Raw genomic sequence first — 27,039 nt, 5'->3', positions numbered from 1 at the left:
TGGACATTCTGACGGGCCGCCCCCAGGTGGTGAGGGTGGCAAACAACATCTCCACCCCGCTGATCCTCAACACTGGGGCCCCACAAGGGTGCGTTTTCAACCCTCTCCTGTATTCCCTGTTCACATATGACTGCGTGGCCATGCACGCCTCCAAGTCAATCATCAAGTTTGTAGACAACACTACAGTGGTAGGCTTGATTACCAACAATGACGAGACGGCCTACAGGGAGGAAGTGAGGGCCCTCGGAGTGTGGTGTCAGGAAAATAACCTCACACTCAACATCAACAAAACAAAGGAGATGATCGTGGACTTCAGGAAACAGCAGAGGGCGCACCCCTCTATCCACATCAACGGGACAGTAATGGAGAAGGTGAAAAGATTTATGTTCCTCGGCGTACACATCACGGACAAACTGAAATGGTCCACCCACACAGAGAGCATGGTGGAGAAGGGGCAACAGCGCCTCTTCAACCTCAGGAGGCTAAAGAAATTTGGCTTGTCACCAAAAACACTCACAAACTTTTACAGATGCACAATCGAGAGCATCTCCGCCTGGTACGGCAACTGCTCCGCCCACAACCATAAAGCTCTCCAGAGTGTAGTGAGGTCTGCACAACGCATCACCGGGGGCAAACTACCTGCCCTCCACGACACCTACACCTGATGTCACAGGAAGGACAAAAAGATCATCAAGGACAACAACCACCCGAGCCACTGCCTGTTCACCCCGCTATCATCCAGAAGGCGAGGTCAGTACAGGTGCATCAAAGCTGGGACTGAGCTTCTATCTCAAGGCCATCAGACTGTTAAACAGCCATCACTAACATTGAGTGGTTGCTGCCAACATACTGACTCAAATCTCTAGCCACTTTAATAATAAAAAATTGGATGTAATAAATGTATCACTAGTCACTTTAAACAATGCCACTTTATATAATGTTTACATACCCTACATTATTCATCTCATATGTGTATATACTGTACTCTATACCATCTACTGCATCTTGCCTATGCCGTTCGGCCATCGCTCATCCACATATTTATATGTCCATATTCTTATTCATTCCTTTACACTTGTGTGTATAAGGTAGTTGTTGTGGAATTGTTAGATTACTTGTTAGATATTACTGTACGGTCGGAACTAGAAGCACAAGCATTTCGCTACACTTGCATTAACATCTGCTAACCATGTGTATGTGACCAATAAAATTTGATTTAATTTGAATTGTTTATGAGACTCTGCTGTCTCCCTCTGTCCCTCCCTTCTGTGTTGCAGGGGGAAAATGCACCACAATATAATATAATTTGCTTTGCCACAGACAAACATTTTTATACACAGAGACAACATGACACCGATGGACCCCAGATGAGCGAAACCTTTGTCCATGTCTGGAAAAAAATTGTTTTTTCACCTTTTTCATCAGACTATTTCAGGTCTTTGCACAATCTAGCTACTAAATATAACTTAAAATGCACTGGGTTTTTTCCTGACTTCACAGACAAAACACATCAGCATACATTTGCATAGATATACACACACACATACATTTATAAATGGTCAAAAAGCTCATATACCCATACATTTATCCACATTCACTGACCAAGCCCCCAAACCAATCCTCTCTAACATGCCTTTCAACTTTCACCTTCAGTCACCCCAAATTCACCTCCCCATGGCCATCCCCGAAACCCCCTGTTTTCTCTTGTTTCTTGGCCCTAAATTCCTCAGCGCAGGCTGGCCAGGGTTTAATAGAGGCCCAGGCTCATAAGCTGACCTATAAAGGCTGTGTCTGGGCTGGGAAGGAGGCCCCCGACCAGGCCGACCACCTCTTTATTGGGATCCAGTCACCTTGGATAGCCATTCACACCAACAGCTGAACTCTTGCATCCCTGCCCCTTATTATTATAATTTTTTAAATACAAAAATGGGGCTGCCACCTTGAATGGATAGAACAGCTCTGCCCCAAATGGGGACCTCTACACACCCCTACCCCTCCTCCTCGACCCCCTTCCAACCCCCTCTCTCACACTGGGGCCTGCGTTTAACAAGTGGCAAGACTTCAAAAAGAGGAGAAAAGGGAATAATCTAATAAAAGAAGAGGAGACAAATTAAGAGAGAAAAAGAGAGGGTGAAATATATGGGAGTTAAGAGGACAGAGGGCTCCCAGTAGGTAGAGAGGTGGAATAAAACTCTGACCCTTTAGCTTTGACCTTGCTTGTAAGACCACCACTACCAATACCATTAGTTCTAACTACCAACAGCCTAACAGTATACTACCACCACTACCATTAGTTCTAACTACCAACAGCCTAACAGTATACTACCACCACTACCATTAGCACCAGCTACCAGTAGCCTAACAGTCTACTACCACCACTACCATTAGTTCTAACTACCAACAGCCTAACAGTATACTACCACCACTACCATTAGCACCAGCTACCAGTAGCCTAACAGTATACTACCACCACTACCATTAGTTCTAACTACCAACAGCCTAACAGTATACTACCACCACTACCATTAGTTATAACTACCAGTAGCCTAACAGTATACTACCACCACTACCATTAGCACCAGCTACCAGTAGCCTAACAGTCTACTACCACCACGACCAATAGCATTAGTACTAGCTACCAATATCCTTTATCATGACTCATAGTTCCATTCCATTACACATAAGAGTCATTGGATGGAACTGTCTTCTTTGGGGGGAGTTTTGTAAGAACCACGACACTCGGTCTGAACATTAACACGCATTGCTTGAGGTACGGTTTTGGAAGCATAAGGACCTTATCTTTCATATCGGCAAGAAATAATAAAAATTGTAAAAAAATTCAATTTAAACACACCGTTATAGGGTTAGGGTTCCATCATGGCCATATTAACATGTTACAGATGGAGGATTACCTGTTCTAATTAGCCATATGCTTCCCCAAACACCTGTGTGTAAATGGAAGACATATTGTCACTGAAAAATACTGTCGGCTGCAGCTGTGTTAAAACCAGTCAAAACAGTAAGTGTGTATTTTGCATTTGTGAAATTATTTTGATGTGAAGTGAAAGTAGAGGGATTTATGTTTTTAGAACCGTATCACAACTGAGAATCGATTCATGTTTAGATGGAGTATTTGGCTGTTTTGGCTTCTAGAGCCAATGCCCCCTTTAAACAGAACCTGTAAGGTCATTGGACTAAAGAGTAACGTTTGGCTCCTTTAGTCCAATACCAATGTTTTTATTGTCACATACACTGCATTGAAATATGTTGTTTCACAGGGTCAGACATAGCATTAAGACGCCACCGGAGCAAATTACGGTGCTTTAATGAGGGAAATAAGTATTTGACCCCTCTGCAAAACATAGACTTAGTACTTGGTGGCAAAACCCTTGTTGGCAATCACAGAGGTCAGATGTTTCTTGTAGTTGGCCACCAGGTTTGAACACATCTCAGTAGGGATTTTGTTCCACTTCTCTTTGCAGATCTTCTCCAAGTCATTAAGATTTCGAGGCTGATGTTTGGCAACTCGAACCTTCAGCTCCCTCCACAGATTTGCCCTGGCTGAGGGAAGGAGGTTCTCACCCAAGATTTGACGGTACACGGCCCCGTCCATCGTCCCTTTGATGCGGTGAAGTTGTCCTGTCTCCTTAGCAGCAAAACACCCCCAAAGCATAAGGTTTCCACCTCCATGTTTGACCGTGGGGATGGTGTTCTTGGGGTCATAGGCAGCATTCCTCCTCCTCCAAAGACGGCGAGTTGAGTTGATGCCAAAGAGCTCCATTTTGGTCTCATCTGACCACAACACTTTCACCCAGTTGTCCTCTGAATCATTCAGATGTTCACTGGCAAACTTCAGAGGGGCATGTACAGTGGGGAGAACAAGTATTTGATACACTGCCGATTTTGCAGGTTTTCCTACTTACAAAGCATGTAGAGGTCTGTAATTTTTTATCATAGGTGCACTTCAAATGTGAGAGACGGAATCTAAAACAAAAATACAGAAAATCACAAAGTATGATTTTTAAGTAATTAATTTGCATTTTATTGCATGACATAAGTATTTGATACATCAGAAAAGCAGAACTTAATATTTGGTACAGAAACCTTTGTTTGCAATTACAGAGATCATACAGTGCCTTGCGAAAGTATCCGGCCCCCTTGAACTTTGCGACCTTTTGCCACATTTCAGGCTTCAAACATAAAGATATAAAACTGTATTTTTTTTGGAAGAATCAACAACAAGTGGGACACAATCATGAAGTGGAACGACATTTATTGGATATTTCAAACTTTTTTAACAAATCAAAAACTGAAAAATTGGGCGTGCAAAATTATTCAGCCCCTTTACTTTCAGTGCAGCAAACTCTCTCCAGAAGTTCAGTGAGGATCTCTGAATGATCCAATGTTGACCTAAATGACTAATGATGATAAATACAATCCACCTGTGTGTAATCAAGTCTCCATATAAATGCACCTGCACTGTGATAGTCTCAGAGGTCCGTCAAAAGCGCAGAGAGCATCATGAAGAACAAGGAACACACCAGGCAGGTCCGAGATACTGTTGTGAAGAAGTTTAAAGCCGGATTTGGATACAAAAAGATTTCCCAAGCTTTAAACATCCCAAGGAGCACTGTGCAAGCGATAATATTGAAATGGAAGGAGTATCAGACCACTGCAAATCTACCAAGACCTGGCCGTCCCTCTAAACTTTCAGCTCATACAAGGAGAAGACTGATCAGAGATGCAGCCAAGAGGCCCATGATCACTCTGGATGAACTGCAGAGATCTACAGCTGAGGTGGGAGACTCTGTCCATAGGACAACAATCAGTCGTATATTGCACAAATCTGGCCTTTATGGAAGAGTGGCAAGAAGAAAGCCATTTCTTAAAGATATCCATAAAAAGTGTCGTTTAAAGTTTGCCACAAGCCACCTGGGAGACACACCAAACATGTGGAAGAAGGTGCTCTGGTCAGATGAAACCAAAATTGAACTTTTTGGCAACAATGCAAAACGTTATGTTTGGCGTAAAAGCAACACAGCTCATCACCCTGAACACACCATCCCCACTGTCAAACATGGTGGTGGCAGCATCATGGTTTGGGCCTGCTTTTCTTCAGCAGGGACAGGGAAGATGGTTAAAATTGATGGGAAGATGGATGGAGCCAAATACAGGACCATTCTGGAAGAAAACCTGATGGAGTCTGCAAAAGACCTGAGACTGGGACGGAGATAAAAATACAGTTTTATATCTTTATGTTTGAAGCCTGAAATGTGGCAAAAGGTCGCAAAGTTCAAGGGGGCCGAATACCTTCGCAAGGCACTGTATGTTTCTTGTAGTTCTTGACCAGGTTTGCACACACTGCAGCAGGGATTTTGGCCCACTCCTCCATACATACCTTCTCCAGATCCTTCAGGTTTTGGGGCTGTTGCTGGGCAATACAGACTTTCAGCTCCCTCCAAAGATGTTCTATTGGGTTCAGGTCTGGAGACTGGCTAGGCCACTCCAGGACCTTGAGATGCTTCTTATGGAGCCACTCCTTAGTTGCAGCGGATGTGTGTTTTGGGTTGTTGTCATGCTGGAAGACCCAGCCACGACCCATCTTCAATGCTCTTACTGACGGAAGGAGGTTGTTGGCTAAGATTTTGCGATACATGGCCCCATCCATCCTCCCCTCAATACGGTGCAGTCGTCCTGTCCCCTTTGCAGAAAAGCATCCCCAAAGATTGATGTTTCCACCTCCATGCTTCACGGTTGGGATGGTGTTCTTGGGGTTGTACCCATACTTCTTCTTCCTCCAAACACGGCGAGTGGAGTTTAGACCAAAAAGCTCTATTTTGTCTCACTGTATGTACACTGCACCTGTTTGAACTTGTTACCTGTATAAAAGACACCTGTCCACACACTCAATCAAACTCCAACCTCTCCACAATGGCCAAGACCAGAGAGCTGTGTAAGGACATCAGGGATAAAATTGTAGACCTGCACAAGGCTGGGATGGGCTACAGGACAATAGGCAAGCAGCTTGGTGAGAAGGCAACAACTGTTGGTGCAATTATTAGAAAATGGAAGAAGTTCAAGATGACGGTCAATCACCCTCGGTCTGGGGCTCCATGCAAGATCTCAACTTGTGCGGCATCAATGATCATGAGGAAGGTGAGGGATCAGCCCAGAACTACACGGCAGGACCTGGTCAATGACCTGAAGAAAGCTGGGACCACAGTCTCAAAGAAAACCATTAGTAACACACTACGCCATCATGGATTAAAATCCTGTAGCGCACGCAAGGTCCCCCTGCTCAAGCCAGTGCATGTCCAGGCCTGTCTGAAGTTTGCCAATGACCACATGACCTTCTCCCATTCCTCCTCTGGATCATCCAGATGGTCATTGGCAAAAATTTGAACTCAAACAATGACTATAAGGTTAAAACCTCTACAGGAGCGGTGTCCCTCCCGCGGGACAGTTGAGGTAACGTAGGCTAATTTTGATTAGCATGAGGTTGTAAGTAACAAGAACATTTCCCAGGACATAGACATATCTGATGTGGGCAGAAAGCTTAAATTCTTGTTAATCTAACTGCACTGTCCAATTTACAGTAGCTATTACAGTGAAAGAATACCATGCTATTGTTGGAGGAGAGTGCACAGTTATGAATCTGAAAATGTATTAATAAACCAGTTAGGCACATTTGGGGAGTCTTGATACAACACTTAGAACAGAAATACAATGGTTCATTGAATCAGTCTAAAACGTTGCACATACACTGCTGCTATCTAGTGGCCAAAATCTAAATGGTGCCTAGATTCCTAAGTCATATATTGGCCTTTCTCTTGCATTTCAAAGATGATAAAGTGTTATATTCTCCTACATTAATTTCACATTTCCACAAACTTCAAAGTGTTTCCTTTCAAATGGTATCAAGAATATGCATATCCTTGCTTCAGGCCCTGAGCTACAGGCAGTTAGATTTGGGTTTGTCATTTTAGGCGAAAATTGAAAAAGGGTCCGATCCTGTGCAGACTATCAACTTTAATTTGAGGGTTTTCTCAACCATATCGGGTGAACCGTTTACAAATGACAGCACCTTTTGTACATAGTCCACCCATTTTAGGACATCAAAAGTATTAGGATAAATTCGCTTATGTGCATTAAAGTAGTAAAAGGTTCATTATTTTTTCCCATATTCACAGCACGCAAATGCATCCAAATTTGTTGGATACATTTCCTGTTGTTTTGGATGTGTTTCAGATTATTTTGTGCACAATAGAAACTAATGGTAAATAATGTATTGTGTCATTTTTGAGTCACTTTTATTGTAAATAAGAATAGAATATGTTTCTAGACATTTCTACATTAATGTGGATTCTACATTAATGTGGACCATGATTACGGATAATCCGAAATGAATCTTTAATAATGACGAGTGAGACAGCTAACACAGACAAACATCATACCCCCAAGACATGCTAAACAATAAAAGGGGAGGTTAGCATTTCTGGGGAGGGGATATGATATTTGTGAGTCTGTAACGGTTTACCTGATATGGATGTCACTAAATACAAACTTTTGGATTATAGAGCCAAAAGAAGAAAAAATAAATCACTGTCCCAATAATTATGGTGGTTACTGTATGTCATTTGGATCTTACAGGTGAGAAATATCCAGCATACGCATGTGCGCACACACAGTCTTGTTTCACTAAACGTGCGGTGAGGGGACACATTGATTCCTATTCAAAGTCCTATTTTTCTTAACCCCTAACCCTTACCTTTGCCCTAACCTTAACCCCAACCCTAACTCCTAACCTTAACCCCTAACGCTAAACCTTTAAACCCTAACCCTAATTCTAACCCTAATATAATTCTAACACTAACCCTAACCCCCCTAGAAATAGCCTTCTGGTCCCCAAAAGTATAGTTAAACATGTTCACACACACACACACACACACACACACACACACACACACACACACACACACACACACACAGTGTGTTGAATGTATGCCATGATAAAGGGATCCTTTCATTTTCTGTCTTCAGCGTGGTTGTGTGGGCGACAGTGTGACGCATCGCCTGAGGGGCAGCTCAGACGTCTCAGGGTTGGGCTTCAGCCAGAATAGGGCGCTTACAGACCCTCTCAAAGGGATGTTACTATGGAGTATCTACACAAGTCTATATTTCTTAAAGTGGCCTTGTGATTTTGTTTACGTTTGCCTTCCCTTGTATTTTTCTCTAATAGTCCTTAAAAGAGGCACATTTTGGATCATCAACAAAATAGTTTTAGGGGCAGTAGTTTTTCCTAACCCAGTGATCTGACCAGGAAAAAACTCATGTCCTAGTTATACCTTGGCAATACGCAATAGTAGTTTTCCCTGGTCAGGTCTGATGACGTTATGTAGTTCTCTAATTAAACAATAAGGCCTAAGGGGGTGTGGTATATGGCCAATATACCATGGCTAAGGGCTGTTCTTAGGCAATTATCATTACAAACTGGTTGGTTCGAGCCCTGAATGCTGATTGGCTGACAGCTGGTGTAAATCAGACCGTATACCATGGGGATGACAAAACATGTATTTATACTGCTCTAATTACGTTGGTAACCAGTTTATAATAGCAATAAGGCACCTCGGGGATTTGTGGTATACAGAAATCTCTAGATAATGCCATTGTGTATTTAAGCAATAATGCCTGAGGGAGTGTGGCATATGGTTAATATACCATGGCTAAGGCCTGCATCCAGGCACTCCGCATTGCGTCTTGCATAAGAACAGCCCTTAGCCGTGGTATATTGGCCATATACCACACCCCCTCAGGCATTATTGCTTAAATACACAATGGCATTTTCTAGAGATTTCTGTTGTGGCAACATTATGGAATCTCAGATCATGACTGTAGGCGCTCAGTTTTAAATTGGCCATGCTCCAATCTATGGTGCTATCAGGTCTCTAAAGACTCATTTGGTTTGCAAATTCACATTTTACATAACTTCTCGCCTCACAAAATGTTCAGGAATGTGCTGTGGAATGTGTGAGTGTGGGTTGGCTTCAACATAGGAACATGTTGAAATGTGTGTAATGGTTTTCAGTGTTACTTTCAGTGTGAAACAGAGGAACAACAACACACACACACACACACACCACCTAAGCCTGATCTGAAGGAGAAAATGGAGACTACATTAACAGTCATCCCATTCAGTACATACCAACAAACAGGAAAAAAAATCCCATGTGTGTCTTCAAACCCATATCCTCTACCATTACCACTCACTCTTTGAACTGAGCATGCTGTGGGCAGTATGAATGTCTGAAATTATTTAATGGGTGGTTGTAGGTCTATTTGTACAGATAACATATAGGAAAAAGATAGGCCTGAACCCCAGGAGAGGATATGCTGATTGTGTATATGTGTGTGCGGGGAGATGAAATTTCTGTCAAATGTGGAACAGTGGCACTTCCTTTCATCAGCCGTTATTAAGTTCAATACCTGCAACCCCCCCCCCCCCCCCCCTCCCCTCCTTCCTCACCTCCTTTCCCCTGCCTGGCCTGTCCCATATCCCCCACTCCCTACCTCTCTCCCTCCTCCTGCCTTCCTGCCCTGTTGGGAGGAAGAGTGCTTCCTGTCATTGGGAGCCTCTTTGAAAGGAAAGGCTGTGATAAAACCAGGCTACTGTCAAGGAGATGGCTCCATAAAAACAGAAACACCAAACATAGAGGAAAGAGGGGGTCACACACAAACACACAAGTGCACACCAATGCATGCACACACACAATCCGGGAGGAATTATCACACCCTTACTAGAATGACACAGCGATGTGGGCACTGCATCTCAGTGCAAGAGGCGTCACTACAGTCCCTGGATTGAATTCAGGGTGTATTACATCTGGCCCTGATTGGGAGTCCCATATGGCGTTGCACAATTGGCCCAGCATCGTCTGGATTTGGCCGGTGTCAGCAGTCATTGTAAATAAGAATTTGTTCTTAACTGACTTTCCTAGTTAAATAAATAAAATAGAGCACACACACACACTGACATATAACGTGGAGTTTAATGCAGCAAGTTCACCTACCAAGGATGAGTTTGTGCAATCATCCCACTCAGAAAGCCCTAATTAATGTCTTACTATTGTATATGTTAACTCTATAAATACAACTGTGCAGAATCTGATGCAGTGTTTTTAATGTAATATTTACTTCCACATGTTTTTCTCCTAACAGAGACAGGAAGGCAGGGCTTCTCTGTGTGGGTGGTGGGGGGTAATAGTAATTACCTGTGGTTAATATCCTCTTGGCTTCATAGTTACATGATGGTGGTTTTCGATAGGCTACCTCTTGTCCAGCACATGCAATGTCCCGATAGGAAGATTGATGTGTGAGCGATTGCCCCTCTCATTCAGCGGCCTGCAAACAAGGCAGCCTTTCTTCTTTACAACACCTCATCAAGCAACCTTTTTATTTTGCAATTTTTTTTGATGAAACAGAGTCAACATTTCCCCTCATCTCCACTACTCTCGAACTAGCCCTACTATCAGCACAGCACTTTCCTGTCAGATGACCAACACCATTCTTCAAACAGCCACGCCTTCCTAAACCCACCTTGACAACCAACAACACTAAGACACACACACACACACACACATACACTACCGAATTCCCAAATGTTCCCATTGTTTCCTAACATCCAACCATTGAAGGCAATGTGTTGTGGCCATGGATGGGAAAGACTTGTGACACAACAAGGAGTGGAATTAAAGAGTTTGAGACAAGATGGAACAAGATGGAACAAGACTAGGTGGAACAGACTATTCACTTCAATGGGTGACGCAGTGCTGCCTGGCTTCTGCCTCATGCTAACTGGTTCTCAATAACTTTCCCAAGATAATGCCATTACTTTGAAGATTGTTTGAGCTATATGAAATTGGCAAACAATTTGTCATTTCTTTCAAAGTGGTTCAGTCATCGCAATTACTAAATCACTCATCTGACTGAGCGAGGTTCAAGTATCCAAATAACCTAGCTACGAAACCCACAAGGCATTTCAGCTCACTTGCATCCATGACAACCTACTTTGTGTTTGCATTTTAAGAGTGAAATGCTCAATCAGTATATCAACGTATCAGTCTCTCAAAATCAATACATTTTGTGTGGTCGGCTGGTATAGCACATCAGAATAAAATCCAGCTAGTAACTCCAGTGCAATTCAAACATACACTACTACCCTACTACTAGGCTTCACTACTACCTTACTACTAGGCTTCACTACTACCTTACTACTAGGCTTCACTACTACCCTACTACTAGGCTTCACTACTACCCTACTACTAGGCTTCACTACTACCCTACTACTAGGCTTCACTACTACCCTACTACTAGGCTTCACTACTACCCTACTACTAGGCTTCACTACTACTACTACACATAGACATAATCAAGTTCAAGTGACGGGGTGTAACATGGAGTCCTTCTCCACTGGCCCTGGCCCTGGCCCAGTGGCACTATGTGAAGGCCAGCCTAAAGGCATCCCAGGACAATGTGTAGGACCCATAGGAGTGGACGCACCATGGGACGGACAGCCCATATTATTTACTGTGTACCCTTGCCCACTAAAGTCAGGCTATAAAATGCCATTAACGAATTCCATCACCGGCCTGTGAAATCTGTGCAGGCACACAGAGGGATGGCCGTTTAAGCGCTGGGACAGACACACGAAGCACACACGCACGCACGGACACACACACACACACACACACACACACACACACACACACACACACACACACACACACACACACACACACACACACACACACACACACACACACACACACTGGGTGTATTCTCTCTCATTCTACCTCTCAACCCACTCAGCTACCATCTACCTCACAAATAGTATTTCCCTCTGTCTCCCTATCCTTGTCATAGACAGATTCAATCAAACTGGCCCTAGTATGTTTGTGTATTTTTTTACTTTACAAACTGCTGCCTTTGTGCATACAGGAAATGTATTATGAAAACTAAAACATACACCTGTGAGGAGTGTAAAAGTATTTGGCATTTTTTATTTGACCATGAAAAAATTGTGTTTATGCTTTACTAAATACTGCATTGTAGGTTTGATTCTCCCTGTCCATTGAAATATGCTCACCTTGCAGTTCATCTTCAACCATATTGTTTCATCCTGAAGCCATAGCACTTTAGTCAAACTACATTGAACAAAAACATCAATGCAACTTGTAAAGTGTTGGTCCCATGTTTTATAAGCTGAAATAAAAGATCCCCAAAATTGTACACACAAAAAGCTTATTTCTTTCAAATGTTGTGCAAAAATTTGTTTACATCTCTCTTAGTGAGAATTTTTCCTTTATCAAAATAATCCATCCACCTGAGAGGTGTGACATATCAAGAAGCTGATTAAACAGCATGATTATTACACAGGTGCACCTTGTGCTGGGGGACAATAAAAGGCCATAAAAATGTGCTGTTTTGTCACACAACACAATGCCACAGATGTCTAAAGTTTTTAGGGAGCATGCAGTTGGCATGCTGACTGCAGGAATTTCCACCAGAGCTGTTATCAGAGAATTCAATGTTCATTTCTCTACCATAAACCGCCTCCAACGTCGTGTTAGAGAATTTGGCAGTACGTCCAGCCAGCCTCACAACCACAGACGACGTGTATATCGTTGTGTGGGTGAGCGGTTTGCTTTTGTCAACGTTGTGAACAGAGTGCCCCATGGTGGAAGTGGGGTTATGGTATAGACAAGCATAAGCTACAGACGACAACGCATTTTATCGATGGCAATTTGAATGCACAGAGATACCGTGACAAGATCCTAAGGCCCATTGTCACGCTGCATGAGATAAATGGTGGCATTTTTTGAAGGTATCTGAGACCAACAGACGCATATTTGTATTCCTAGTCATGTGAAATTCATAGATTAGGGTCTGAATTTATTTAAATTGACTGATTTTCTAAAATAAACTGTAACTCAATAACATCTTTGAAATTGTTGCATGTTGCATGTTGTAACCCTATTTCACCTGAGCTTCCTAACATACAGTAGCTATGATGTGGCTACATGACCATCAAGGCGGTTTTGTATAAGACATCAAGGGGAGAGAGCGGAGAATCAGAGAGAGTCAGGGGATGGTGGTATACTCCTAGAGAAGACATGCTGGTGTATTCTCTGCTGAAAGGATGAAACCCCCCGAGTACAGAAGAAGTGATGGAATTTTAGGGGGTAAATGTTAATCCCTGATCAAACCCCCTTCACTTCTCTTTCATCCCTCTCTTCTTACTGGCCCATCACCGCAGGCAGTTTCATCTCTTAATTGAGCCTTTTGTAATTATAATTGAATAATTAAAGGCCTTCATTAAAGGCGAACACATTATGTTTATCGATTCTGACAAGACAAAGACCCGACTGTATGCATGATTCAGTGAGATGAACACACACACAGCAGCAAACTCATAAGCACTCAAAATAATGCTACGTAACAGTGTTGCTTCAGTGTAAGTGTTGTATCCGCCCCTCTCCTCGCCCCAACCTGGTCCGAATCAGGGACCCTCTGAACACATCAACAACTGCCTCCCACAAAGCACCGTAACCCATCGCTGCACAAAAACTGTGGCCCTTGCAGAGCAAGGGAAACAAATGCTTCAAGGTCTCAGAGCGATCGATGTCACCTATTTAAACGCTACTAGCGTGCACCACTACCTAGCAAGCCACCGCCTCTTTCTCCGCAGCACCCAGTGATACTGGTCAACAGCATCAATGTAACAACATTACTTCCGTCCCTCTCCTCACCCCAACCTGGGCTTGAACAAGGGACCCTCTGAACACATCGACAACAGTCACCCTCGAATCATCGTTACCTATCACTCCACAAAAGTCACGGCCCTTGCAGAGCAAGGGAAACAACTATTTCAAGGACTCAGAGAGAGTGACGTCACTTACTAGCACGCACCGCTAGCAATCCATTTCACACCAGTTCCACTTGTTTGGTGTTGCTTTCATCATTGTACAGTACAGTGCCTACTTTATACTGAGTAGTGTTTAAAATGATCCCTTTCTCTTTATTTTTTAGGAAGCCCACTATTGTGCAACGAGGGACACACACGCACGCGCACACACACACACACGCGCGCACACACACACACACACGCACGCACGCACGCACGCACGCACACACACACACACACACACACACACACACACACACACACACACACACACACACACACACACACAGGTCCTGACTTTGGCCTGTCTGTGCTCTCTCCATAACCTCTGACATTTAAACAAAGGGAGGCAGAGAGGTCTTGAACTCTCACATTAAAACAACAAAAAACAGGAAAGATAGCCACACACAGACACAGACACACATACACACAGATGCACACAAACCCCCACACACACCCCCCAGGGCCCCCTGAATGCCTATCCCAGATTATGAGAATTTAGAGAAGTAACATGATCAAGTTCCACACTGTGACAGAGACTCTATTCCAATCTACCCCCTGGATGGATCCTCCACACACAGGTTGGCTGTGTTGATACTAGTGCTGATACTTTGTGCTCTCCTGTAGGCCAAACATTCTATTCTGCTGGTGTCATATGAGAAAGACCTACAGCTTTCCGAATATTTACGTTATCAAATTCGTGTTTGGCAAGGTGAGGATGAGTCATAGCTAGCTCATCCATCTGAAAGAGAAACAATGAGGGCTAACCGGTGTGAATATAGTGGGGGAATTACACCTCGTCGCCAGTTATTGGGAACAGAGGATTGAAACAGAACACCGGTCTAAAGAAGAAGACCCAATGCTCTAGCTCTCTCTCTCTTCTCTCTCCACCGCCAGGGCCATCCACACACAACTCCACACCTATCAAAGGAAATTTTTGTAGCCTATATCCTGTGTTCTCATTCTCACTCTTTCTCAAACTCCCTAACAACTGATAGTATTTTGTGAAGAGAACCAACTGCTGTAGACTACAATAAGAGACAATTAGTTTGTAAACAGAACTTAATTCGTTCAAGGTGTTTGTGGAAAAATAGATCTTGTTCTCTTCAACTGAAAAGTGTTGTGATGGCCACTATGCACATTTGCACAAACATAAATGTAATTACTCTGCAATAAGGACACTATAGGACCTAACGTGTTACCAAAGGAATGCCCATAGTTTCGATGTTGAAATATAGGCTAATTGTATAGTAAGTAGTATGTTGTTGTTCTGTCCCTTCAGAAGTTGGCAATTGTATTAAGCAAGTTGAGACCGGCTGTGGCCTTGCTCCCCTTGACAGATAATCCGTTTTCATTTAAGGGAAACACTGTGGGGGCTGACAGCGCCTGAAACCCCAGTGTCTTCACGATTAAAGAAGATATATAGGTCTTTCACCTGGAAGAACTCAAACTAACCAGCACACAGTGTAGCCTACTGCCATGAATTTGAACTCGCCTTTATTAAACCAAAACAAAAGGTGCTAAGGGGTAGAGCCTTGCATAAAAGTCTGCAGGCCAATTGGATAAAATGGATAAATATAACACCTTTAATCATTTTCCCTGTCTTTTCACGCAGCCTGGTCTCATAGACTAAATGTAACATAGTAAATGTAAATCCGGGGCACTCAAATGAGTAAATAGTGGGGTACGCCATACAGGTAAAACATGAGCCTATCATAATAATTAAAACATCAAGAAAAGTGTAGGCTATTACACCACTTTTTTTATCATTACTGCATATCAGAGGCATAGCCGTGGGAAGTAGGGGTCAGAGGGTGATGCAGCCCCCCCTGAAAAATCTGTAACATATTGTACAAATTGCAACATATTATATGGAATGGATGATTGATATCCACAAATTAATACATACCATATGAAATGTAACATATCATACTAATTGGAGTGTCCCGGATTTACATTTGCTACAGTATACAGTGCCTTGCGAAAGTATTCGGCCCCCTTGAACTTTGCGACCTTTTGCCACATTTCAGGCTTCAAACATAAAGATATAAAACTGTATTTTTTTGTGAAGAATCAACAACAAGTGGGACACAATCATGAAGTGGAACGACATTTATTGGATATTTCAAACTTTTTTAACAAATCAAAAACTGAAAAATTGGGCTTGCAAAATTATTCAGCCCCTTTACTTTCAGTGCAGCAAACTCTCTCCAGAAGTTCAGTGAGGATCTCTGAATGATCCAATGTTGACCTAAATGACTAATGATGATAAATACAATCCACCTGTGTGTAATCAAGTCTCCGTATAAATGCACCTGCACTGTGATAGTCTCAGAGGTCCGTTAAAAGCGCAGAGAGCATCATGAAGAACAAGGAACACACCAGGCAGGTCCGAGATACTGTTGTGAAGAAGTTTAAAGCCGGATTTGGATACAAAAAGATTTCCCAAGCTTTAAACATCCCAAGGAGCACTGTGCAAGCGATAATATTGAAATGGAAGGAGTATCAGACCACTGCAAATCTATCAAGACCTGGCCGTCCCTCTAAACTTTCAGCTCATACAAGGAGAAGACTGATCAGAGATGCAGCCAAGAGGCCCATGATCACTCTGGATGAACTGCAGAGATCTACAGCTGAGGTGGGAGACTCTGTCCATAGGACAACAATCAGTCGCATATTGCACAAATCTGGCCTTTATGGAAGAGTGGCAAGAAGAAAGCCATTTCTTAAAGATATCCATAAAAAGTGTTGTTTAAAGTTTGCCACAAGCCACCTGGGAGACACACCAAACATGTGGAAGAAGGTGCTCTGGTCAGATGAAACCAAAATTGAACTTTTTTGGCAACAATGCAAAACGTTATGTTTGGCGTAAAAGCAACACAGCTCATCACCCTGAACACACCATCCCCACTGTCAAACATGGTGGTGGCAGCATCATGGTTTGGGCCTGCTTTTCTTCAGCAGGGACAGGGAAGATGGTTAAAATTGATGGGAAGATGGATGGAGCCAAATACAGGACCATTCTGGAAGAAAACCTGATGGAGTCTGCAAAAGACCTGAGACTGGGACGGAGATTTGTCTTCCAACAAGACAATGATCCAAAACATAAAGCAAAATCTACAATGGAATGGTTCAAAAATAAACATATCCAGGTGTTCGAATGGCCAAGTCAAAGTCCAGACCTGAATCCAATCGAGAATCTGTGGAAAGAACTGAAAACTGCTGTTCACAAATGCTCTCCATCCAACCTCACTGAGCTCGAGCTGTTTTGCAAGGAGGAATGGGAAAAAATTTCAGTCTCTCGATGTGCAAAACTGATAGAGACATACCCCAAGCGACTTACAGCTGTAATCGCAGCAAAAGGTGGCGCTACAAAGTATTAACTTAAGGGGGCTGAATAATTTTGCACGCCCAATTCTTCAGTTTTTGATTTGTTAAAAAAGTTTGGAATATCCAATAAATGTCGTTCCACTTCATGATTGTGTCCCACTTGTTGTTGATTCTTCACAAAAAAATACAGTTTTATATCTTTATGTTTGAAGCCTGAAATGTGGCAAAAGGTCGCAAAGTTCAAGGGGGCCGAATACTTTCGCAAGGCACTGTATTACGTCTAGGTTGGAACGTATTATTTTAGCCCAATGGCAAGGCCCCCTCATCTTTCATATTCAAATGAGCATGCCAGAAACTCCATGTGTCCAGAGACAGAGTATTATCATATGAAATACAGTGGTGAGGGTAAATAGGCTACATAACAATAACAACTCCAGTTCATTTCTCACACCCATTCTCTTTCACTCCATCTCACTCAAACAGGCATTAAACAGGCTCCCGAGTGGCGCAGCGGTCTAATGCACTACATCTCAGTGCTAGAGGCGTCACTACAGCCTGGTTCGAATTCAGGCTGTATCACAACCGGCTGTGATTGGGAGTTCCATAGAGCGGCGCACTATTGCTCTGGGTTTGGCTGGTGTAGACTGTCATTGTAAATAAGAATTTGTTCTTAACTGATTTGCTTAGTTAAATGAAAACTGGGCATAGCCTCCAGAAAGAGAGAGGGCCCTGTTGTACTCCAAGGCCTGGGCAAAGCCTCCAGAAAGAGAGAGGGCCCTGTTGTACTCCAAGGCCTGGGCAAAGCCTCCAGAAAGAGAGAGGGCCCTGTTGTACTCCAAGGCCTGGGTAAAGCCTCCAGAAAGAGAGAGGACCCTGTTGTACTCCAAGGCCTGGGTAAAGCCTCCAGAAAGAGCGAGGGCCCTGTTGTACTCCAAGGCCTGGGTAAAGCCTCCAGAAAGAGAGAGGGCCCTGTTGTACTCCAAGGCCTGGGTAAAGCCTCCAGAAAGAGAGTGGGCCCAAGGCCTCAGTTGTTACTGGGTCAAGCCGTACTTTCCTACTTATTCATGCATCTATTAATTTTTCATTAACAGTTCTGCACAAACACACACAAACACAACATATACACAGTCAAGCTTTTACAGTCTGATGAGTCAAGAGAGGAGACAGAGCAAACACGTCACTTACACTGAACCTCAAATGAACCTTTAAGTTAGATAATTATGTTTTTATGTTGTTATTCGCATTGCATCAGTTACCCAGATCTCCACTGAAATGTGTTATAGGCTTTCATCATTAGGACTCTTGTGATCCCTTTAAAGGATCAATTTTCATTTTGACTTTGGTTGTTAGTTTCCTAACACCTCACAAGGTCAAGGGGCCCATATTGTGAGAGAGAGCTAAATCCTTCATCTGAAGTCATTCAGAAAGAAAACAAACATGATGATGAATAAATACACAGTCACACACACACACGCTAAGTACATAAACAAACAAACTGGAGGGTGAGAATGGGCACAGAGAATCCAATGGAATCTGGCTCTTCCTGTGGAGAGAGCTCTATGATAACAACACCAGCACTCTGATAAGGACACACATACAAACACACACTCTCTCTCTCTCACACACACACACACACACACACACACACACACACACACACACACACACACACACACACACACACACACACACACACACACACACACACACACACACACACACACACACACACACACATACAGGGATAGTCGCTCTCCCGGATGACTACAATAACACCACCAGTCTAATGAGGAGTGTAAAACTCCTGGCTCTGCACAAACACACACAAACACAACATATACACAGTCAAGCTTTTACAGTCTGATGAGTCAAGAGAGAAGACAGAGCAAACACGTCACTTACACTGAACACTGGCCATCCCAGCCCAGGCAAAGGGGTCCAGACCAGGGAAGAAGGGGGTGGCCTTGCCCAACATGCAAGCCCCCTGAGTGGACACGTCAAAAAGCGGCCGGGGGGCAAGAGCCTCCATACAGTCAAACATGCTCCTCGCTCTATCTCCACACACACTATAGTTTGACAAGCAACCACAACAGTCTTTCTTGGCTGTGGTTGTTCAGCTGAGCTCAGCTAGCAGTGACGTCTCAAAGGAATTTCCACACAGAACAAAACAAGAGCAGCTCAGAGAAGGACTGGCTCTCCAGGCTTGTGGTTGTTGTCGGTTCCACTCTGATAAAGTCCTCGACTGCCTTCCACCCCCCAACCTCTCTCTCTCTCTCTCTCTCTCTCTCTCTCTCTCTCTCTCTCTCACTCTGTGTGTGTGTGTATGTTGGTCTTAGAGTTGAACAGCTTTCTTTCTTTGGTTCTGGTCTTCTCTTGAGCTTTTCTCTCGAGCTCCAGACTGCTTCCCTCTCTCTCACACTCAGTCGTCAGTCTCTCGAGCCCTCTCTCCCCTCTGAGTGTCTCTCCTTTGCGGCTGTAACTGATCCAAACACCCCCTTCTCCTCAGCTCTCTGGGCCTCTCACACACAGCCAGTGACACTGTGGAGCGAACCAACTGCCTGTTCTCTCTGCAGAGACAGGGGAGAAAGAGAAGGGAGGAGGGGGGTGGGACCTAGAGAGCCAGGGACGGCCTCTCAGAGTCAGGTTGGTCACAAACTTTCTCTTGCTCCTATTTTCTCTGTCAGCTTTCCTGCCCTCTTTTCTCTTCTCTTCATATTTGACAAATGAAAACAAACACTATGCCTCCCTTTAATTCTTTCTTTCTCTTTCTCTCAGCCCCCCTCCTTTCTCAAATGAAAATCATCCCCCCCTCCTCAATCAATCCATCAATCAAATGTATTTATAAAGCCCTTTTTACATCAGCAGATGTCACAAAGTGCTTTACAGAAACCCAACCTAATAACCCAAACAGCAAGAAATGCAGATGTAGAAGCACGGTGGCTAGGAAAACTCCCTAGAAAGGCAGGAACCTAGGAAGAAACCTAGAGAGGAACCAGGCTCTGAGGGGTGGCCAGTCCTATTTTGGCTGTGCCGGGTGGAGATTATAAGAATACGTGGCCATTTAAGGCCAGATTGTTCTTCAAGATGTTCAAACGTTCATAGATGACCAGCAGGGTAAAATAATAATCACAGTGGTTGTAGAGGGTGCAACACGTCAGGAGTAAATGTCAACAGCTTTTTCAAAAAATGTTGAGAGGAATGTGAGATTCGATGTAAGCCGATATTTTTTAAAACATTTTCCAGGTCAAGGTTTGGCTTTTTCAAGAGAGGCTTTATTACTGCCACTTTTAGTGAGTTTGGTACACATCCGGTGGATAGGGAGCCGTTTATTATGTTCAACAAAGGAGGGCCAAGCACAGGAAGTAGCTCTTTCAGTAGTTTAGTTGGAATAGGGTCCAGTATGCAGCTTGACGGTTTAGAGGCCATGACTATTTTCATGAATGTGTCAAGAGATTTAAAAAAATGTCAGTGTCTCCATTGATCCCAGGTCCTGGCAGTTCTGTGCAGACTTAGGACAACTGAGCTTTGGAGAAATAAGCAGATTAAAAGCGGAGTCCGTAATCTTTTCATCGAATAAGTTCATGAATTTATCACAGCTGAAGTGAAGGTTATTCTCTCTTGTTGAATGCTGCTTTTTAGTTAGCTTTGCGACATTACAATTTTTTTTATGTTGGATTGTTCTTATTCTCCTCAATTAGGTTGGAAAAATAGGATGATCGAGCAGCGGTGAGGGCTCTTCGATACTGCACAGTACTGTCTTTCCAAGCTAGTAGGGAAGACTTCCTGTTTGGAGGAGCACCATTTACGTTCAAATTTTCTGGAAGCTTCCTTCAGGGGTCGGGTATTTCTGTATACCAGGGAGCAAATTTCTTGTGACAAATGTTTTTTGTTTTTAGGGGTGCGACTGCATCTAGGGTATTATGCAAGGTTAAATTACATTTGTTGCGATTGCAAACGTAATAAAATGGTGGACCGATAGTCCAGGATTATGAGGAAAAACATTTTAATCCACAATATTTATTCCATGGGACAAAACTAGATCCAGAGTATGACTGTGGCAATGAGCAGGTCCGGAGACATGTTGGACAAAACCCATTGAGTCGATGATGACTCCGAAAGCCTTTTGGAGTTGATCTGTGGACTTTTCCATGTGAATTAAAAAAAATACCAAATATATTTTTTTTGATTTTTATTATCTGCCATAACTACAAGTTCTGATAGGAACTCAGGGAACTCATTGAGGAATGCTGCATAAGGCCCAGGAGGCCTGTAAGCAGGAGCTATAAAAAATGATTGAGTTGGCTACATAGATTTCATGACTTCTTTTTGGAAATGGAAATTTGCTGTCATAAATGTTAGCAACACCTCCGCCTTTGCGGGATGCGCGGGGGATATGGTCACTAGTGTAACCAGGAGGAGAGGCCTCATTTAACACCGTAATTCATCATGCTTGAGCCATGTTTCAGTCAGGCCGATCACATCAAGATTATGATCAGTGATTAGTTCATTGACTATGACTGCCTTGGAAGTGAGGGATCTAACATTTTAAGTAACCCTGTTTTGAGATGTGAGATATCACAATCTCTTTTAATAATGACAGGAATGGAGGAGGTCTTTATTCCAGTGAGATTGCTAAGGCGAACACCACCATGTTTTGTTTTGCCCAACCTAGATCGAGGCACAGACACGGTGGCAGACTCCACTAAGCTGCCTGGCCTGCACCCTATCTCATTGTGGAGCTATAGGAGTTAGAGCCCTGTCTATGTTCATAGGTCAGATGAGAGCACCCCTCCAGCTAGGATGGAGTCCGTCACTCCTCAACAGGCCAGGCTTGGTCCTGTTTGTGGGTGAGTCCCAGAAAGAGGGCCAATTATCTACAAATTCTATCTTTTGGGAGGGGCAGAAAACAGTTTCCAACCAGCGATTGACTGTGAGACTCTGCTATAGAGCTCATTACTCCCCGTAACTGGGAGGGGGCCAGAGACAATTACTCGATGCCGACACATTCTAGCTGATTTACACATGGAAGCTATGTTGCACTTGGTGACCTCTGACCTTTTCATCCTAACGTCACTAGTGCCGAAGTGGATAACAATATAACTAAACTATCTACACTCGCAAGTTTTAGCCTTAGCCAGCACCATCCTCAGATTAGCCTTTACGTCGGTAGCCCTGTCCGCTGGTAAACAGTGTATGATCGCTGGATGATTCTTTTTAAGTCTAATATTGCGGGTAATGGAGTTGCCAATGACTAGAGTTTTCAATTTGTCCGAGCTAATTGTGGGAGGCTTCGGGGGCTCAGACCTGAGAAGGCTCGACCTCTGACTCCGACTCGTTGCTTAATAGGGAGAACCGGTTTCTGTCGGCTGAATGAGCGACACAGGTAGAGCATGCCAACAGCTTTTCTTTCCAGAAGCCTAGAGAAAATAGTCAGATTGCGGGGACTGTATGGGGGAATTTATATTACCATCTGTACTTACTGGTGGCACAGACTCTGGTTCATCCTTTCCTACACTTAAATTGCCCTTGACTAACAATTGCATCTGAAGCTGGGCTTGCAACACGGCTATCCTCCCCATAAGGCGATAGTTCTGCTGTATATTATGAGTATAGCGACTGCAATTACAGTAGATGGCATAGTGTTAATGTTACTACTTTTCTTTTTTCGGCTGGTGAAGGTCCTGTAGAACAATGTCTAGATAAAGCGTCCGGGGTGAAAAAGTTGAATGAAAAAAGTTGAGCGAGGATAAAAACTAAGATGTTCGTAAATGTATTAAGTTTGGCAGATAGCCAAGTAGTAACAAACAGCACAACAGCACAGAGACTAGTCCGGAAGTTGAGACCCACACAGACTTGAGGCTCCCTGTTCCACTCTAGGGTTCCAACAATACAAATGAATGTGTCCCAAACACCACTTCATAGTGTTCCAAAGGGAGGGCACATGTACTGAGTCAAAACACAATGTTAAGAGAAGAGTGCCATCTTATTGTAAATTAATGCTGAGCCTGAGTGTACCACACTTAGCTTGCATTAAGTGACAGATGGATCATTTCTGATGGTCACTGCATGTAGGGTGAAGGCACCACAGAGACTTCAGATGACAGTGCCGTGGGGAGGAAACCACACACACACAGTTCAACCTGATGACCCAGAGAGGGGGTTTAATGAATTACACAGTATTGTGCAACTTTCCCAAGTAAGTGGATTATGCAACAACTGCCCATGATGACCATAGCTTATGACTGTCATTTTAAGGTGGCAATCTGATATTTACTCCTAATTTCTATATCATGGAGGCGGCAGGGTAGCCTAGTGGTTAGAGTGTTGGACTAGTAACCAAAAGGTTGCAAGTTCATATCCCCGAGCTGACAAAGTCCAAGTCTGTTGTTCTGCCCCTGAACAGGCAGTTATAACCCTAGGCCGTCATTGAAAATAAGAATTTGTTCTTAACTGACTTGCCTAGTTAAATAAAGGTCAAATCATGCTTGTTCTTTGGTTGACTATCATAAATGTTCCACCCATCTCATCTCATCCCTCTATTTCACACACACAGTAGTCATTAGCAGATACTCTTATCCAGAGTGACTTAGGGTTAAGTGCCTTGCTCAAGGGCACATTAATCGTCAGCTCTTGGACTTGAACCAGTGATCGTTCAGTTACTAGACCAACACTCTTAACCGCTAGGCTGCACACACACAGTCTCGTTCTCTCTCTTTGTTTTCGCCTCACTCTCTCATTCTACCCTCCTTAATTATGTCCTGCTTTTATTGGAATGAGTCTCAGGTCTCGTTACTGCTGCCCATACTAGTACACACTGTGTCGTTCACTTTTCCTCTCTGATTACCAACTTCAAACACAACAAAGGGTTTGACCAAACACATCAAAAAGCACAGCGGCAACGTAGACTAAACCGCTACTGACAAAGTTTCAGCCACTGACCCAAGTAGTGGCTGACCCGTGATGTGTTAAAGAGTGGGGAAGTCATTTTAACTGATACAGAAGTTATTTCATAACATGTTAAGAGAGGAGCATGTTCCATAAATCAACACAAGCATTGTCAGCTGTGTGTACAGTATGTTCACCTGTCACCTATAATACACCCTCCCTGCCTCTCTCCTGCTCTACCTCTCCCTCTTCCTCTCTCTCTCCCCTCCCCTTCTCTCTCTGTCTTTCTCTCTCTCTCTCTCCTGTGGGTTTGTGTTTTCACCTCTCGGACTCTCTCTTTCCACTTCATCTGGCTTGTGTTGTTTTATAATTGCATTTATTCAAATCAATTCAGTTGGTTTGCCCAGTCCTGGGGTTGTTGGCTATTTCAGCCCCATTAAAACCACACTTTCCCCCGCAAGCCAACTTAAATCTGGTGCTGTGACTTCTCTATATGGTCAACTCCACCCCCATCCCTTCTCCCTTTCCCTTCCCTCGTTCAAGAGAGATGAACTCTTGAAGAAACCCCCAGTGGGGAACTAACTCCCCCCTCCAGACTTCTCCTGCCGTTCTCCTCCCTCCCTCCCTGGTTTCTGTTGTTTCCCTGGCTCACTTTTCGTCCGATCTCTTTGTTTTTACATTTCTTTTTTCATTATCCGATTAGATTTAGCCTTAGTGTATTATCACAGGTTTACTGTCAATATCCTCACCACTCGGTTTATGTACTGTTGCATTTTTCTCTCTATTATTCTTACTCCTCTCTTTTTCTCTACTGTCCCTCATTTTTCTCCCTATGGAACAATAGTAAAACTTCCAAGGAAAAAGTCCTTATTTACGTGATGCTACGGCCTCTTTTTGCCTTTTCAGCTTTGCTTGGTTCATGTAACTTTCCCCTCTATGTCCCCCTCAAAACCTTTCCCTCTCCCAGTTGCAACATTTTTACCTGTCTTTCAACACGCAGGACACACACACACACGCAGGCACGCACGTATACGCGTGCGCACACACACACACACACACACACACACACACACACACACACACACACACACACACACACACACACACACACACACACACACACACACACACACACGCACACACACACACACACACACACACACAAACACACACACACACACACACACACAGAAGGGAGCGTAGCTGCAGATTCTCAGCCTGGTCTGTTCTCTCCACACCTTGAGACAATTACAGCCCCCCCTACCCCCTCAATAATCCCTCCCCTAAAGCCCCCAAGCCCAGGACTGAGGAAAAAGAGACAAAAACTAAAGAGAGAATGCAGACAGGAAAAGGGTGGCCCATTCCCGCTCGGTTTCTTTCGTTCTGTTTCTTTCGCTCTTTTTCTCTCTCTCCAACAATTTTTTTAACACACACACACACACACACACACACACACACACACACACACACACACACACACACACACACACACACACACTGCACACATTCACATTCCAGCTCTTCACAGTATCTGGTTTCTCAGCTATTCATCCTGTTGTCATTTCTGACACAAACACACACAGGCCAGAACAATGGTCTTTCTCAGTCTCTCATAACACCAGCACTAACAGCCTTGGCACAAGTCACAATGTGTTCATCAATAAGGCTGCAGTCACAATTATGGTTGCAATTACAGGACTATAGAACTTTTGTCTGCATTTTGTGTGGCATTTGCTTGTGTTGGAATGCATAGCCTTCAGTTCCTTTGAGAGCAGGCTGGCAGTGGTGTGTGTGTGTGTTTGGACATGCTGAAACTGAGCGCATGTGATGACAAAGACACATAACACCACACAAGCCCTGCCCTACACACACACACATACACGCACACACACCCAAGTCGAGGCCCAACACTGAAACATTGCTGAGGACAATGTGTGACTAGCTCAAAATGGGTGTATATTGTGTTGTGAGAATAGAACTGGCCTAAAGCATTTGCTCATCAGTTCAAGCCTGTGTATCAGACTGTGGATCGTTCTAAAGTTCGAAAACTTATAGTAATCTTGACATTGGAGATTGGAAATAACAGTCAGAGGATGATGGACAAAGCCAGGAAGAGCTTTGGATCAGGAAGAGATCAGCAAAAGCGTGCATTAGTGCAAATTAGAGAGCTTATGCCCCACCCTCTTCTTCAGACTGCAACCACTCACTGAACTCCATTGGACCACCTCGCTCTCAAGACCAGACCAATTTTCATTGGTTGAGGTTTGTGTCAATCTCTTGTCAAGGGATCCTTTATCTGCATCTGTCATCATGCAGATTTGCCCACGCTCCCTGTGCGGCCCCTCTGTACATTTGTTTTGATTTTCTGCCTGACTCAAGTTTCTCTTCTAAACAACTACATTTAAAAACGAATACAAATAACAATCAGTGTTTTCTTCAGAGAGAATGGACTCATTCTCTGATTTCGGTGTATTTCCTCCTGTTATTTTGAAGTAGCCTGTGTTCTGTAGTTGCCTCTTGCCATGGCACCAAGAGTAAGCTTAGGCAGAAAGATCTGTAAATATTGTACTTTTGTTTGAACTTTTTTTTGGCACCAATGTTTTGTTGTTGTTGATTAAACACTTTTATTAAGGGTTTAGTGACCAGCTGGTGGTTTCATAGTAACAGCGTCACCAGGCGAATTCTAATCGAGCTGGCACCAGTTGTGAAACTGGACTGTGTTGGCCTGGGATTCCCTTGTCCAAGCTTCAATTTGAGAATTCCATTCTAGCCAACCCTAATTTGGCCCTAATTTTAAGTGCTAGTGGAAGCGGGGCTTAAAAGCTCCAGAAAAGACCACCACACCTCAACAGTCTGGAACAGTC

General features: G+C 43.6%; 1 protein-coding gene across 2 annotated transcripts in view; it reads right to left on the bottom strand.

Moving 5' to 3' along the window:
• Nucleotides 1–27,039, bottom strand: part of LOC110528197 (retinoic acid receptor gamma-A) — a 74,433-nt gene that overhangs the window by 9,289 nt on the left and 38,105 nt on the right. Inside the window, exon 1 of one of the 2 annotated variants that reach the window (XM_036983745.1) lies at nucleotides 19,193–19,855. The exons of the other annotated variant lie outside the window; for it this stretch is intronic. Coding sequence (XP_036839640.1) covers nucleotides 19,193–19,331 — 139 coding nt within the window. The 5' untranslated portion in view covers nucleotides 19,332–19,855. Of the gene's footprint in view, nucleotides 1–19,192; nucleotides 19,856–27,039 lie in introns of those variants that run through there. 2 annotated transcript variants of the gene reach the window in all.

This window comes from Oncorhynchus mykiss, chromosome 7 (assembly GCF_013265735.2).
Source record: "Oncorhynchus mykiss isolate Arlee chromosome 7, USDA_OmykA_1.1, whole genome shotgun sequence".
Classification (NCBI taxonomy): Eukaryota; Metazoa; Chordata; class Actinopteri; order Salmoniformes; family Salmonidae; genus Oncorhynchus; species Oncorhynchus mykiss.
The sequence above is the reverse complement of the archived record's forward strand: the minus strand, read 5'-3'. Positions and strand labels throughout refer to the sequence as shown.